Raw genomic sequence first — 14,242 nt, forward strand, 5'->3', positions numbered from 1 at the left:
ATGTTTTCAATTCTCTGTGTTAGAGTAGTACTGGACATTTCTTGTTTCGTCTTTACCTTTTAACAAGGTTTAAAAAAAAAAAAAAAAAAAAAAAAAAAAAAAAAAAAAAAAAAAAAAAAAAAAAAAAAAAAAAAAAAAAAAAAAAAATTTTTTTTTTTTTTTTTTTTTTTTTTTTTTTTTTTTTTTTTTTTTTTTTTTTTTTTTTTTTTATCTTATTGTTGTCTGTTGCCTCACAACTCCAAATGGCGGTGGTTGCGTGCTGCGATTCATAAACATACGTATGCTCAGACCAAGACCTACAATCAATAATCCCATTATAATGAGTAGGGTCACCACCAACCAATTGTTTGTTGAAACTGGGGTTGTTGGTTTCACAGGAGGACCTCTTATGACGGGAGGGTTGTTTTGAGCTGGAGGGTTGTTTTGAGCTGGAGGGTTGTTTTGAGCTGGAGGGTTGTTTTGAGCAGGAGGGTTGTTTTGAGCTGGAGGGTTGTTTTGAGCAGGAGGGTTGTTTTGAGCAGGAGGGTTGTTTTGAACTGGAGGGTTGTTTTGAGCTGGAAGTTGTGCATTTTTAATAAAAGGTATTGTATTATATTTTTTCTTGGGTACCCTTGGACTACTAGTATGTTGGACCTTTGTTAAATAATCGACATATCCTTTGTGTTTGCGATATAATCTCCCAATGATATTAACTTCATTCACTTGGGGATTGATACCTGTATTTATATAGGGTTTGTTGTCGAAAGATGGGACGATCACGTACCCATCGTTCGTTTCGGGATATCCCAATGGAAAAAGTGTTTGGATAGTAGGACCCGGTGTCGAGAAATCCTTAATATATTCGTTATTGTATTCATCTACAGGATATCCGATAGCGTCTCCAAATACTCGAGCATACGTTTGGTTTAAAATGACTTCCTTTCTGTCCAAAGACAACTCATCTGTTTTGATCCGGGGGTAAATTTCCTTGCCGTCGGACCGTTTCGCGTATCGGTCAATGTCTTTACCATTCATACGTGTGACATCACTATCTGTAGTTGGATCTGTAATGTAAAACTCGTTCCCGTCTTTGTCTTTTGGAAATATAACTTTTCCATGTTTGGTAAGGGCATAAATGTAGTTGCCATTTTTCAATCTTGCAAACGACATAATGGTTGGGTAAAACTCATCTCCGTTCGCCTTTCGGGCGTACACCTCGTCACCTCTTTTGTTTGTTGCTATGTTGTCCATGTAATATTCATCGCCGTTGCTGTTTTTTGGATAAACGGGTTTACCGTTGTGACACAAAGGGTAAATTATAAGACGATTTATATCCATAATCCATTCATTGTCGACCACAAATTGACACCCTTTTCTATATTTTGGATAAAATGGAGCTCCTGTGCTCATTGTGGCGTATTCGGGACGTTTATTATCCCTAAAGACATACTGATCACCATTACGAAGTTTTGGATAAAATTCATTTCCCAAGCGATCGCGAGCATATTTAAACGATCCGGTACTCGTTTTGAGGAGTATTTCAGGCGTCGGGTAATATTCGTCATTGGAGGCAGTTTTCGCGTAATACGCTTCACCTCCGCGCTTGGCAAACACAGAATTCTCACTTGTCTCATCAATATCATCACTAGTGGGATAAAGCTCACGTCCATCCAGGCTTTTTGTATAGCTTTCGTTGCCAAATGCATCCACGATAAAATATCTAATGTCGTTTTCGTGATCTTGGGACATGTCGGAATCCCCCATTTGAACGTCAGGCTGTGTGTACATTGTACTTGATTTATCAGATTAATGCAGAGTCGCGCCTGTAGGTTTCAAACCTTTATAATACCTTGGATACATGGCTACACCTTTTTCATCGACTGCATAGTAACCGTTCAAATTGTCTTTAGCGGGTACTTCTTTCCAAACACGAAAAATGTAATACTCGCTTCCGTTGGCTTTTTTAGGATAAATCTCCTTTCCAGACAAATTGCGCGCATAGTAGTACTCATCGTTATTTTTAGGCGCTACTTCGAGATTATGAGAATCTTTGGCATAGATTGGATTTCCCAAGGCATCACGCGCATAGTGTTCCACACCACCGATTTCAAGGTAAGTTTCATCACCATTTTCATCTTTAGGATACAAGGGTTGTTTGGATGTCAAGTCGAATGGATACACGATTAAATCGTCTTTGGTAAACAAATATTGCGGAATTCCATCTACGTTTTTTGGAATGTATTCAACTGTACGCAATATTCCATCGACTATAGATTGATAGGAGGGATAACAGTTAAATTTTTCATTTAAAATTAAAAATGGGAGATGAAAGGGATTAGGGAAATAAATGCCTTCTGTATCGATAGTCGCGTAACGCACAACCATCGGTATGATGGTTGATTCAAAATGTTCATCTGGTTCATGCGCCGTGTCCATCGGGGGCAGTGCAGGTGTATCTTTTGATGGATTCAAAGAATTTTCAATTTTGTTTGTGGGGACAGGTGTTTCTTCGAAAGGAGTTGCAGTGTCATCGGCTGGTGGTACGAATGAAGAATTTGCAGTATCACTGGCTGGTGGTTCGACGGAAGGATTTGCAGTGTCATCGGCTGGTGGTTCTTTAGAAGAATTTGCAGTATCACTGGCTGGTGGTTCGACGGAAGGATTTGCAGTGTCATCGGCTGGTGGTTCTTTAGAAGAATTTGCAGTATCACTGGCTGGTGGTTCGACGGAAGGATTTGCAGTGTCATCGACTGGTGGATTTTCGGAAGGATTTGCAGTGTCATCGGCTGGTGGTTCGACGGAAGGATTTGCAGTGTCATCGACTGGTGGATTTTCGGAAGGATTTGCAGTGTCATCGGCAGGTGGTTCTTTAGAAGAATTTGTAGTATCACTGGCTGGTGGTTCAACGGAAGGATTTGCTGGTGGATTTTCGGAAGGATTTGCAGTGTCATCGGCAGGTGGTTCTTTAGAAGAATTTGCAGTATCACTGGCTGGTAAATCTTCAAAAGAATTTGCTGGTGGATTTTCGGAAGAATTTGTGGAGTCATTTGCCGGTAGTTCTTTGGAAGAGTTTTCAGTTTCATCCATTGGTTCTTCCTCAGAAGTATTTGGCGCGTCATTTGCTAATGGTTCTCCCGAAGAATTTGCAGTTTCATTTATTGTTGGTTCTTCAGAAGGGTTTCCAGCGTCATTAGCTGGTGGTTCTTCGGAAGGGTTTCCAGCGTCATTAGCTGGTGGTTCTTCAGAAGGGTTTTCAGTGTCGTCCATTGGATCTTCTCCATTTGAACGACGCTTTTTTGGAGCAGGAATCGCAAAAGTGGAATAATCATCGCTTTTTACTTCGAGTTCATCAGGTTCTATCATGAGTGGTCTACGGCGATGTTTCGCATTGTCAAAAGCCATATCAGGATTCATCACCGGAATGATTGAATTTGGAACGTCATACCATACTTTACCTCCGACCATACCTATTTCGGAATCATTGGGGACAGCCTCAAGTCTCTCCAATCTAGCCTTTCGACGTCGCTTTAGAATGGGTTGACTTTGATCACGTCCAATATTCATACCTTTATTTATGTTTAAGAAAGATGATTGTGATACTGTTATGTGTGATTATGGTTTTTGTTGGCTGGAATCATCGGTTTTATAGAGCCTATATAAACCTTTCATGGTATACATTATACAAAAACGTTATGCCTAAAGAGTGGCGCTTGTATATGATTCAAGAAAAACCTCTGGGATGGATCGTTTAATCATCGGCACGTTGATGGCTACAGCTGCTTATACGACAGGCGTTATTACGTTATGCATGCTAATAACAAGAAAGTGGTATTTATTGCTATTTTTTATCATAAATATATTAATATTTATTTTTTTCTTCTTCAGCTACATCAAAAAGTGGTTGTTTTTGGAATGGTTTAGTGATGTATTTGATCTGTGTTATTGGTTTTGCAAAGCGAGACAATGGTGGCAGACTCCTTAATCTCATGAGCTTAAGAAATTTTTTTTCGTAGACTGAATTAAGAAAATTTTGATGAGCTGAGATGATCTAAGACTCGACGCTAGTAAGTAGTGAGGGCTCCATAAATTTCGATGAGCTGAGATTATCGAGACTCAACGGCTGACTGAAATTATTCATGATACAACATTTGTAAGTTGTAAGGGCTTTGGAAAGTTTTGCTGAGCCTAGATATTGAAGACTCCACTGTCGCAAGTTGTGAAGGTTCCAAACAAGGCTATGGACGTTTGAGCTTGAGCCAATATTGTATAAGATTGAGAGCTTCAAGAAATTCTAAAGTTGCGAGTTGGAGGGCTTCAAGAAATTCTGACGAGACTGAGATCATCAAGACTCAACGTCTGACTTTAACCTACGACGTTAAAAAAAAAAAAAAAAAAAAAAAAAAAAAAAAAAAAAAAAAAAAAAAAAAAAAAAAAAAAAAAAAAAAAAAAAAAAAAATTTTTTTTTTTTTTTTTTTTTTTTTTTTTTTTTTTTTTTTTTTTTTTTTTTTTTTTTTTTTTTAACGAAGCTATTGACGTTTGAACTTGGACCAGTATTATCTAAAGTTGTGAGCTCCAAGAAATTCTAAAGTTGTGAGCTCCGAGAGATTCTAAAGTTGCGAGGCCCCTGAAATTCTAAAGTTGCGAGGCCCCAGAAATTCTAAAGTTGCGAGGCCCCAGAAATTCTAAAGTTGCAAGTTGGAGGGCTTCAAGAAATTCTGACGAGACTGAGATCATCAAGACTCAACGTCTGACTTTAACATGCAACGTCAAAAAAAAAAAAAAAAAAAAAAAAAAAAAAAAAAAAAAAAAAAAAAAAAAAAAAAAAAAAAAAAAAAAAATTTTTTTTTTTTTTTTTTTTTTTTTTTTTTTTTTTTTTTTTTTTTTTTTTTTTAACGAAGCTATTGACGTTTGAACTTGGACCAGTATTATCTAAAGTTGTGAGCTCCAAGAAATTCTAAAGTTGTGAGCTCCGAGAAATTCTAAAGTTGTGAGCTCCGAGAAATTCTAAAGTTGTGAGCTCCGAGAAATTCTAAAGTTGTGAGCTCCGAGAAATTCTAAAGTTGTGAGCTCCGAGAAATTCTAAAGTTCCGAGGCCCCAGAAATTCTAAAGTTGCGAGGCCCCAGAAATTCTAAAGTTGCGAGGCTCTAGAAATTCTAAAGTTGCGAGTTGGAGGGCTTCAAGAAATTCTGATAAGACTGAGATCATCAAGACTCAACGTCTGACTTTAACACGCAACGTCAAAAAAAAAAAAAAAAAAAAAAAAAAAAAAAAAAAAAAAAAAAAATTTTTTTTTTTTTTTTTTTTTTTTTTTTTTTTTTTTTTTTTTTTTTTTTTTTTTTTTTAACTAAGCTATTGACGTTTGAACTTGGACCAGTATTATCTAAAGTTGTGAGCTCCAAGAAATTCTAAAGTTGTGAGCTCCGAGAAATTCTAAAGTTGTGAGCTCCGAGAAATTCTAAAGTTGTGAGCTCCGAGAAATTCTAAAGTTGTGAGCTCCGAGAAATTCTAAAGTTGCGAGGCCCCAGAAATTCTAAAGTTGCGAGGCCCCAGAAATTCTAAAGTTGCGAGGCTCTAGAAATTCTAAAGTTGCGAGTTGGAGGGCTTCAAGAAATTCTGATAAGACTGAGATCATCAAGACTCAACGTCTGACTTTAACACGCAACGTCAAAAAAAAAAAAAAAAAAAAAAAAAAAAAAAAAAAAAAAAAAAAAAAAAAAAAAAAAAAAATTTTTTTTTTTTTTTTTTTTTTTTTTTTTTTTTTTTTTTTTTTTTTTTTTTTTTTTTTTTTTTTTTTTTAACGAAGCTATTGACGTTTGAACTTGGACCAGTATTATCTAAAGTTGTGAGCTCCAAGAAATTCTAAAGTTGTGAGCTCCGAGAAATTCTAAAGTTGTGAGCTCCGAGAAATTCTAAAGTTGTGAGCTCCGAGAAATTCTAAAGTTGTGAGCTCCGAGAAATTCTAAAGTTGTGAGCTCCGAGAAATTCTAAAGTTGCGAGGCCCCAGAAATTCTAAAGTTGCGAGGCCCCAGAAATTCTAAAGTTGCGAGTTGGAGGGCTTCAAGAAATTCTGATAAGACTGAGATCATCAATACTCAACATCTGACTTTAACCAGCAACGTCAAAAAAAAAAAAAAAAAAAAAAAAAAAAAAAAAAAAAAAAAAAAAAAAAAAAAAAAAAAAAAAAAAAAAAAATTTTTTTTTTTTTTTTTTTTTTTTTTTTTTTTTTTTTTTTTAACGAAGCTATTGACGTTTGAACTTGGACCAGTATTATCTAAAGTTGCGAGGCCCCAGAATTTCTAAAGTTGCGAGGCCCCAGAAATTCTAAAGTTGTGAGCTCCAAGAAATTCTAAAGTTGTGAGCTCCAAGAAATTCTAAAGTTGCGAGGCCCCAGAAATTCTAAAGTTGCGAGTTGGAGGGCTTCAAGAAATTCTGATAAGACTGAGATCATCAAGACTCAACGTCTGACTTTAACCCGCAAAAAAAAAAAAAAAAAAAAAAAAAAAAAAAAAAAAAAAAAAAAAAAAAAAAAAAAAAAAAAAAAATTTTTTTTTTTTTTTTTTTTTTTTTTTTTTTTTTTTTTTTTTTTTTTTTTTTTTTTTTTTTCTACTTTGTCGTTTGAACTTCCATCAATTCATTACTGGCTGTTTCGACAAATCCATGTTCCATTGCTACACGGTCAATATACTCAACCGTTTTCTTGAAATTTTGTTCGAGTAAAGTTTCAAGATTTGGATAAACGTCATCGCCACGCTTAATCAATTGCATTATGTCAGTTTCATCATCAATTATAGTCTTTAAATCATATCGGACGTAGTAAAGCAAAAGTTGAAAAATTGCACTTGCTCTTGATTTAACATCTATTTCGCTTAAACGTTTCAATTTTTCTCGTATTTCGAGCAATAAATCCTGTGGAATTGAGGGAATGCGTTTCCATTTAAAGTGTGAATACAATGAAAACACGTTTTGATAAAATATTATAAACAATTGGGTCAATTGAGCCACGGTAATTTTGCTATTTTCAACAGCATCATATTTCTTTTGCAATCGTTCAAATTCCATTCTCCAATTTTCATTTTTTATTTCCTCATCTGCTTCCATGCGCTTGCGTTTTCCTTTTACCTCTGGCTTTAAATTTGAAAAGTTTTCATTTAAGTGAGTAATTTCTTTTCGTAAGTTTTTAACTTCCAACGTCAAGTTTGAATGTTCGCGTCGCAAATTAACATTATCCTTCTCTACTATTTTAATGTGTTCTTGTAGTTTGCTGGCACCAGGATACTGTACACTCGTATAAATTTTTAATTGTTCGTGGTTAAGTTCCTTTTCACTTTGTAGAGCTCTTATTTCCATGTTCTTTTTGTCGATGTTTTCGTTTAGCATATCGATATCCCGACGCAATTTTGAAACAGATTCGGAAACTGATCTCTCGTTTATTTTTTGTGTCAGTGTTTTTTCCACGTCACGTAATTTTTGCAATTCCTCAAACATTGCTTTTTGCGCACTAGTGTTTTTCTCATTCGTTTCTTGGAGAGTAACGTTTTCTTGAGTCAATTTTTCGAGAGCGGTTTTACAATTGTCAAATTCAATGTCTTTTGCCTTTAAATACTTTTTGTCGTTTTCCCTTTCTTGGGTCAAATTTTTTATATCCTCATTCATTGTTTTGAGATTGTCATTACATTTTTTAATTTCATCGTTTTTCTTTTTTATTTGCCCCTTTAGCTTTTCGTTTTCTTGGGCCCAGTTTTGTGTTTTGTCATTTTTTGTTTTGAGATCGAAATTACATTTCTCAATTTCCTTGGTTTTCGCTTCTATTTGCTCTTGCAACTCTTTCAGTTTTTGGAGATGAGTATCGGTCAAATTCTGCAGTTGATCGCTTCCTTCTTTCTCGAGTTTTTCCTTTTCTCGTTTTAAAGTCTCATCGAATTGTGATTGCAATGATGCTACTGCTTGTGTCAACCCTTCCTTTTCTACAGTCAAAATATTTACAGTTTCGGTCAAACCCTGTATTTTCCGACCTTGTGCTTCAATGGTTGCCCAATGTTCAACAATTTTTTCTTGTTTTATTTCATTTTCCTCTTTTAATGCAGAGAGAGATTCAACTATGGAATCTTCACACACTTGCATTTTTTCCGTTTCCAATTCTTGCGATAGTTTGATGTTGTCTGCTTTCAAATTGCTTACAGTGGTATTCAATTGACTGATATTGTTTCTCAGCGACGCAATGTTATTATTAAGTTGTTCAATTTCATTACTACAGTCGTCATATTGTGTTTTCAATTCCTTTTCCTTGGCGTTTTTAGCGTTTTCGAGTTCAGTAATTTTATCCTTGTACGGCTTTACTTTTTCTTCTATAGACTGTTTCAATGTATAGAGTTTAGACACCCATTCAGATATATTACTAGAAAATTGCGTGTCATAGATATTTTCCAAAGCATCTTTCAATACTTTTACAATAGACCTGTACAGAGTAAATTGTTTATTCAGATTGTCAAATTGTTTTTTCTTTTCCAACATTTTGGTTTGGATTTTGGCCCCCCACTCACTCATAGGGTTAGAAAAATCCTCGCTATGGACATGTTCCAAGACACCTCTCAATGTTTCTAAATGGGTTGTATAGTACTTTAATTCATTTTCAATCGATTCGTGATGATTTTTTATTTCAAACATTTTGTTTTGGATATGATCACCCCATTGATTCAAGGTGTCAGGAAATGTGTCACCATAGACATTTTTCAAAACACCTTTCAATATTGCTAAATTGTCAATATAGAGATTTAATTCGTTATTCACTGATTGGCATCGATTGTTTAAATTTGTAACTTTTTCTCTGATTGGCGACTCCCATTGGTTCAGATCCTCAGGGAGTGTCTCGTGTAAAACGTCTTCCAAAACATTTTTCAACGTTTGTATGTCTTCATTCTGTTCTGGTACACTTTCGATGGCCAATTGGGCGGTACTCGGTAAGGCCTGTTGCACCGACGATTCATTTTCAATAAACATGGAATTCGAATTGGGCTGAGCTTCTGGTGGTTCCTCAATCTGGGGTCTTTCAATCCATTGCAGTTGCAGGGTCTCCAAATGCGCCTGTAGATCCATGAAACGTGATTGAATATAATTTTGTAAATGGTCAGTTTGGTTCAGTGTGCCCATGCGTTCATGGATAGACGAAAGCGTCGCTTGTACGTCTTGCCGCAACGCATTATTGGTCGTTACTAAATTCATATTTTCATCCACCAAAGGTTTAAAAAGTAACATTAAATCTAGTCTAGGTTCGGTCTCCTCACTCGTTATCATGGGTATTTCGACTAGAAGCCGTTGCGCCATACTGTTTCTAACCCGGTGATATTGACCCATCATATCCGTTTGGAATTTTTTGTATCGTTCAATCAGCTCAATCAGTTGCTCTTGCCAATTCTCTCCGTATCCAATCTCTGCAAAATGCATTTTTAAATACTGAGTAATTTTGGAATCCTTATCGATGCGAGCCAGTTGAGTATTGCTTTCCGTGAGATGCTGTTGCAACTCGTCGATGCGATTGGACAAATGGACGACCGGTAAATTATTACCCAATCCCGTAGATACTTTTTGCAACAATTCTCTCGCCAGTCCCATAATATTTTGCTGACTGCGACTAATTTCAGTTTCCAATTCAGTGTAGGCTACACCTGCTGTGACATAAGTTTTCAATTTTGTTTTGAGCGATTCGAAATGAGCCTCTACTTTAAACATGCCCAACATTTCAGTCATTTCTTCGTGTGTAATGATACGATTCATCAGTCCTTCGAGTTTTTGATACAGCGCGTCGCCAATGAGTTGCACGTTGAAAGTGGGCAACCTTGACATTAAATTGTCAAATTTTTCATCTTTATCCTTTTCAAGTTTCGACAGCAAGAGATTCATTTTTTCCTCGTGTTCTTTGGATGTCGAAAACTCTTTCGACCATTCCTCTTTAAAATTGACCAACATCTCCTTGAGAGCAGTCTTCCATTCGCTCCTGTGGATATCCGTCAAACGCTCAGGCTCCATATTTTCTCGTAATTTTTTATTCTCCTCTCCAACACCGGCAATTTGATTCCGTAGACGCGAATTTTCCATTTCATGGTCTTTCAGTTTGGCTGTCATAGACTCGACCTCTTCTTTCATTTGATTCTCTAGCTCTGCATTTCTCTTTTCATAGCATTTCAGTTGGGCTTTCATAGACTTGACCTCGTCTTGTAATGACTCGAGTTGATTTTCAATATTCAGCTTCTCCCCTTCCAATGCGTCGACTCTGTCTTTGAAATGATTCTTGGACGCTTTCAATTTTTTTATAGTTTCGTCCCAGTTTGACGTTTCGACAGACACCTGGCATACGCGTGGCTCCTCGGATGTGTCCACGTGACACATCTGAAGCAAAAAATCCAAAAAACTCTTGCTGTGTCGATACAGTTCGGGATGGCGTTCCACCAAAGGTTGACTCATGACGAATGCCTCGGAAATGTCACGGGACACATTCCTTTTCAACGTTTGCACGTGCTGCAAATGCACCAAGTCGTTCGGATTCCTTTGGGATTGTAAAATCGCCGCCACTAATGATTTAAAGACCATCTTGTTTCAACGGATCCATTTAAAAGTTGATACACTTGCAACAAATCGTTTTTAATGTGTCTATGCGGTTCTGTTTTTTGAATCGACAACCAATCCAATAAGGCCATCAAGATCCTTTTGTAACGTTCCAAATTGCTCTCGTAAAACTGACATCCAAACGTCCGCCAAGTAAGGATATCTTTAAAGAGTGGAAACCAGTTGCGGCACAGGGTTAATTTGGAAGTGGGTACAAAACAGCAAGCCTTATTATTCGCGTCCAAGTACCATTCTTTGGTGTAGCTAATAATCATCAAAGATACGTATTCTACTTTACCGTTTATCAATCGAAAGGCAATTCCCACGGGGTGCTCATTGCCGAAAGTGATTTGACACGTGTAAAAGTCTGGTGGCGGGAGATGCGGAAGAGGTACAAAGTGTTCCGTGCGTTCTGCAATTTGAAACAATCTTTTTCCAAAGAGTGCGCAGGGATCGCGACCATGATGTCTTACCGTGTCCCTTTGAACCATCGCGAAAGCCAGGGCATACCACGTACTTATAACGTTGATATCTCTTGTATTGCGTTTAAAATGCCTCATCAGTGCCGCTGTATTTATGTCAAACATACATTTGGATGTGTGTAAAACGCAACACTCTAAGAATGTCTTTAATGCTTCAAAGGCCTTTGTCTTTCTCGCACGCTTCCAAATTTTTTTAAATGGATTCCTTGTGGTCACAATGTACAGGGTTTCTCTGTCAAACACTGAAAATATTACGGATGATCGTGGGAAAAACGACAAGAGAATGCTGTGCTCTGTAGGTGTAGCATTTGAGTTTGCAGGCATGACAAACATCAGAGGGGTTCCAACATATCGTACTTGGAGTGGACGATTGCTTGCCTCGACCAACATGCAAGTACTACGAGGAATGTCTATAGGATTGCAGTCCCCTCCAAAGTGTTTCAAGACAATAACTGGATTCGTGAAGCGCACGGCGAGAAAAGTAAAACTTTTGTGTTGATTGCCACTCACGCACAAAACGTCAGACAGCACTTCATGACTGATATCATATTGAGCCAATTCTGGGCCAGCAGGCAACACTATAATGGCATTTGGAGGATTGGAGGCCTCTGATGATTCAGTGGATGCGTTTTGTCTCTCGTTGGAAGAGGCGACGGGTGGTTGGGTGTCCATCGAATCGAGTGGCAATTCTCGAGACACTGGTTCGGATTGTAAATTTTCCACATCTGGAGAGATGATGCGTGGTAACTCGTCGTGGGCTGGATCAGACTCTACCGCTTCAGCGTTTAAAACAGATAAATTCTCGTGCGTTGGATCAGGTGATTCGACAGACTCTGCTTCCATGGATAACTCGTCAGGCGATGGATCAGACTGTACCGCTTCAGCGTTTGAAACAGGTAAATCTTCATGCGTTGGATCAGGTGGCTCCGCTTCCATATCTAGAGGAGGTAAATCCTCATACAAGGCATCAGGTGATTCGGCTCGCCCCGCTTCCATATTTAGAGGTGGTAAATCTTCATACACTGCATCATATGATTCGACTCGTTCCGCTTCCACCAAAAAATCTTCATTCTCAAAAATAATCTCTTCATCAATGAACACAACGCCTTGCCCACGGGGAAAAGACATCGCTTTTTTTAAATATATATGCTTCAAAGCAGAATTTCTACGTTGAATGCTCATCGAGGTTTAGGATTTGAAAGGATCCACTCGCCATGTGCTCTGAAAGTTATAAAGACAATTTGAAAAAAAAAAAAAAAAAAAAAAAAAAAAAAAAAAAAAAAAAAAAAAAAAAAAAAAAAAAAAAAAAAAAAATTTTTTTTTTTTTTTTTTTTTTTTTTTTTTTTTTTTTTTTTCTGTTAGCTTTCGATGAAAGCTTCCATGCTGACATACAACGGATTCTTCAAATGTGCATTTCGCCATTGGTTTTTCAAGTTCTGCTTTGCATGCCAAGTTTTTGCTTCAGCTTTTGCAATGTTTAGACACCACCAAACGTTTATCCCCTCTTTTCCCAAACGTATAGCTTGGTAAAGGCGATATAGCAACATATACACGTGAAATACAATCAATGTCGGGAAAATGCCATACACGATCCAAAACACTTTTCTGTACACGCTATTCAAAGGCAGCAAACATCTAAATTTTCCTGTAGTGATTCCTCCTCCAGAATAATAATCATAGTTGCATGAAGCCATTTCGGGAAATAATAAGGATATGGTATTCCAATGCCAATCAGACTGCGACCAAGCGTAGTTGAAAAAAATATTCAAAATTATCGGAATCAAAACATTTTGCGCGAGGTAAACACATTCTAATCCAAACACTTTCCAAAACAAGCGGTTTCCTTGAGATGCCTGAATAATTTTAAAAACTCTCACGGAATCATCTGTGGTTTTGATTTCGTGTGTAATTTCTGTCATAAATTTGGACATTTGATTCGACCAAATACGAAAGGGATAATGAAACATAAACGCCAGCAATAAAAGTACCACCGATACCCATTGATAGTAATTGTGATATAAAATTCCACTTGAAGACTCTGTAAAAGTACTATTAATGAAGCATTTGGTGTCCAACAATTCTTGGTGGACACGATGCCCATCTACTTGACAGATGATGTTGCTACCGAAAAATTGTCTGGTCATGGCAAGTCCAAAGCAAAACAAGAAAACATTTCGTACATGTATTTGTTGCACGTCAATCAATACGCTAAAGCTCTTTTGTGGAACCTGGGAGCGTTTCCATTTCAGCAGTTGCGTAACGTTAAACATGATTGCTTGTTTTGAATGTGTAATAAAGTAAAAAATATGAATCTACAGATGCTAATGATTGGCGTACTCTTGGTAGTAGTGTTTATAGGATTTTTGTCCTTTGCGTATTCAGCGTATGGAATGTATTACAGTACTGCAACTGCAACCACGGGAGCGGCTTTGATCAGTTCGCATCAAATGCACTATATCATACAACTGATTACATATCTCGTATCGTTTGGTGTGGGTGCAACAATGTTTTATACTAGAAAGCGCTGATGAGTAAAAAGAGACCTTGATGCTGTAGCTGGATGGTCCATCAACAACTGACTAGTTTGACAAACGTAAAACTTTTGTAAACATTTGAAAAAAAAAAAAAAAAAAAAAAAAAAAAAAAAAAAAAAAAAAAAAAAAAAATTTTTTTTTTTTTTTTTTTTTTTTTTTTTTTTTTTTTTTTTTTTTTTTTTTGTTGATTTTGATTTTGATTGTTTTTTTTTTTTTTTTTTTTTTTTTTTTTTTTTTTTTTTTTTTTTTTTTTGTCTTAGTCCCCCGAGTCTTAAATCTCGATGCATTTATGACGGCTCTTCATGAATTTTGTCTGAACACGTATCGCAGAACCTTATTGAGCGAAAGGGTCTATTGCAACCGTTGTTACACAAATACAACTCCAAGACTTTTTGACATCGTATACAATAAATTTCAGAACACATGTTTTATTTTTTTTCGGCGTTCGTCTTGACTTTAAGAGATTTTTGTAAGAGGATGTCGAGGATATCTTCAATTCAGAAATGATGATTGTGAGATAAAGCTTATTAACAAAAATAGTCTAAAGTTGAGAGATTGTTGAAATTCTAATGATGCTAGTTCGAAGTAATTCTAAAGCCGAGGGCTTCAAGAAATTCTGACGAGACTGAGATCATCAAGACTCAGCG

General features: G+C 36.6%; 2 protein-coding genes across 2 annotated transcripts; both read right to left on the bottom strand.

Annotated features, from left to right (window-relative positions):
• Positions 1-1,785: 1,785 nt before the first annotated feature.
• On the bottom strand, positions 1,786-3,923 carry LOC147816150 (uncharacterized). The gene has a single exon (XM_087156721.1). It carries the CDS (start codon positions 3,541-3,543, stop codon positions 1,786-1,788), a length of 1,758 nt encoding a protein of 585 aa, XP_087012847.1. The 5' UTR covers positions 3,544-3,923.
• An 8,496-nt stretch (positions 3,924-12,419) lies between these two features.
• On the bottom strand, positions 12,420-13,205 carry LOC147816151 (innexin inx4-like). The gene has a single exon (XM_087156722.1). The coding sequence runs from the start codon at positions 13,203-13,205 to the stop codon at positions 12,420-12,422; it is 786 nt and encodes a 261-aa protein (XP_087012848.1).
• Positions 13,206-14,242: the final 1,037 nt, after the last annotated feature.

This window comes from Parasteatoda tepidariorum, chromosome 2, assembly GCF_982258835.1.
Source record: "Parasteatoda tepidariorum strain Cologne lab strain chromosome 2, Ptep-v5.0, whole genome shotgun sequence".
Lineage (NCBI taxonomy): Eukaryota > Metazoa > Arthropoda > Arachnida > Araneae > Theridiidae > Parasteatoda > Parasteatoda tepidariorum.

Bases quoted from the DNA above. Each gene is read 5' to 3' on its own strand.
- LOC147816150 (XM_087156721.1), bottom strand. From the start codon at position 3,543: ATGAATATTGGACGTGATCAAAGTCAACCCATTCTAAAGCGACGTCGA.
- LOC147816151 (XM_087156722.1), bottom strand. From the start codon at position 13,205: ATGACCAGACAATTTTTCGGTAGCAACATCATCTGTCAAGTAGATGGG.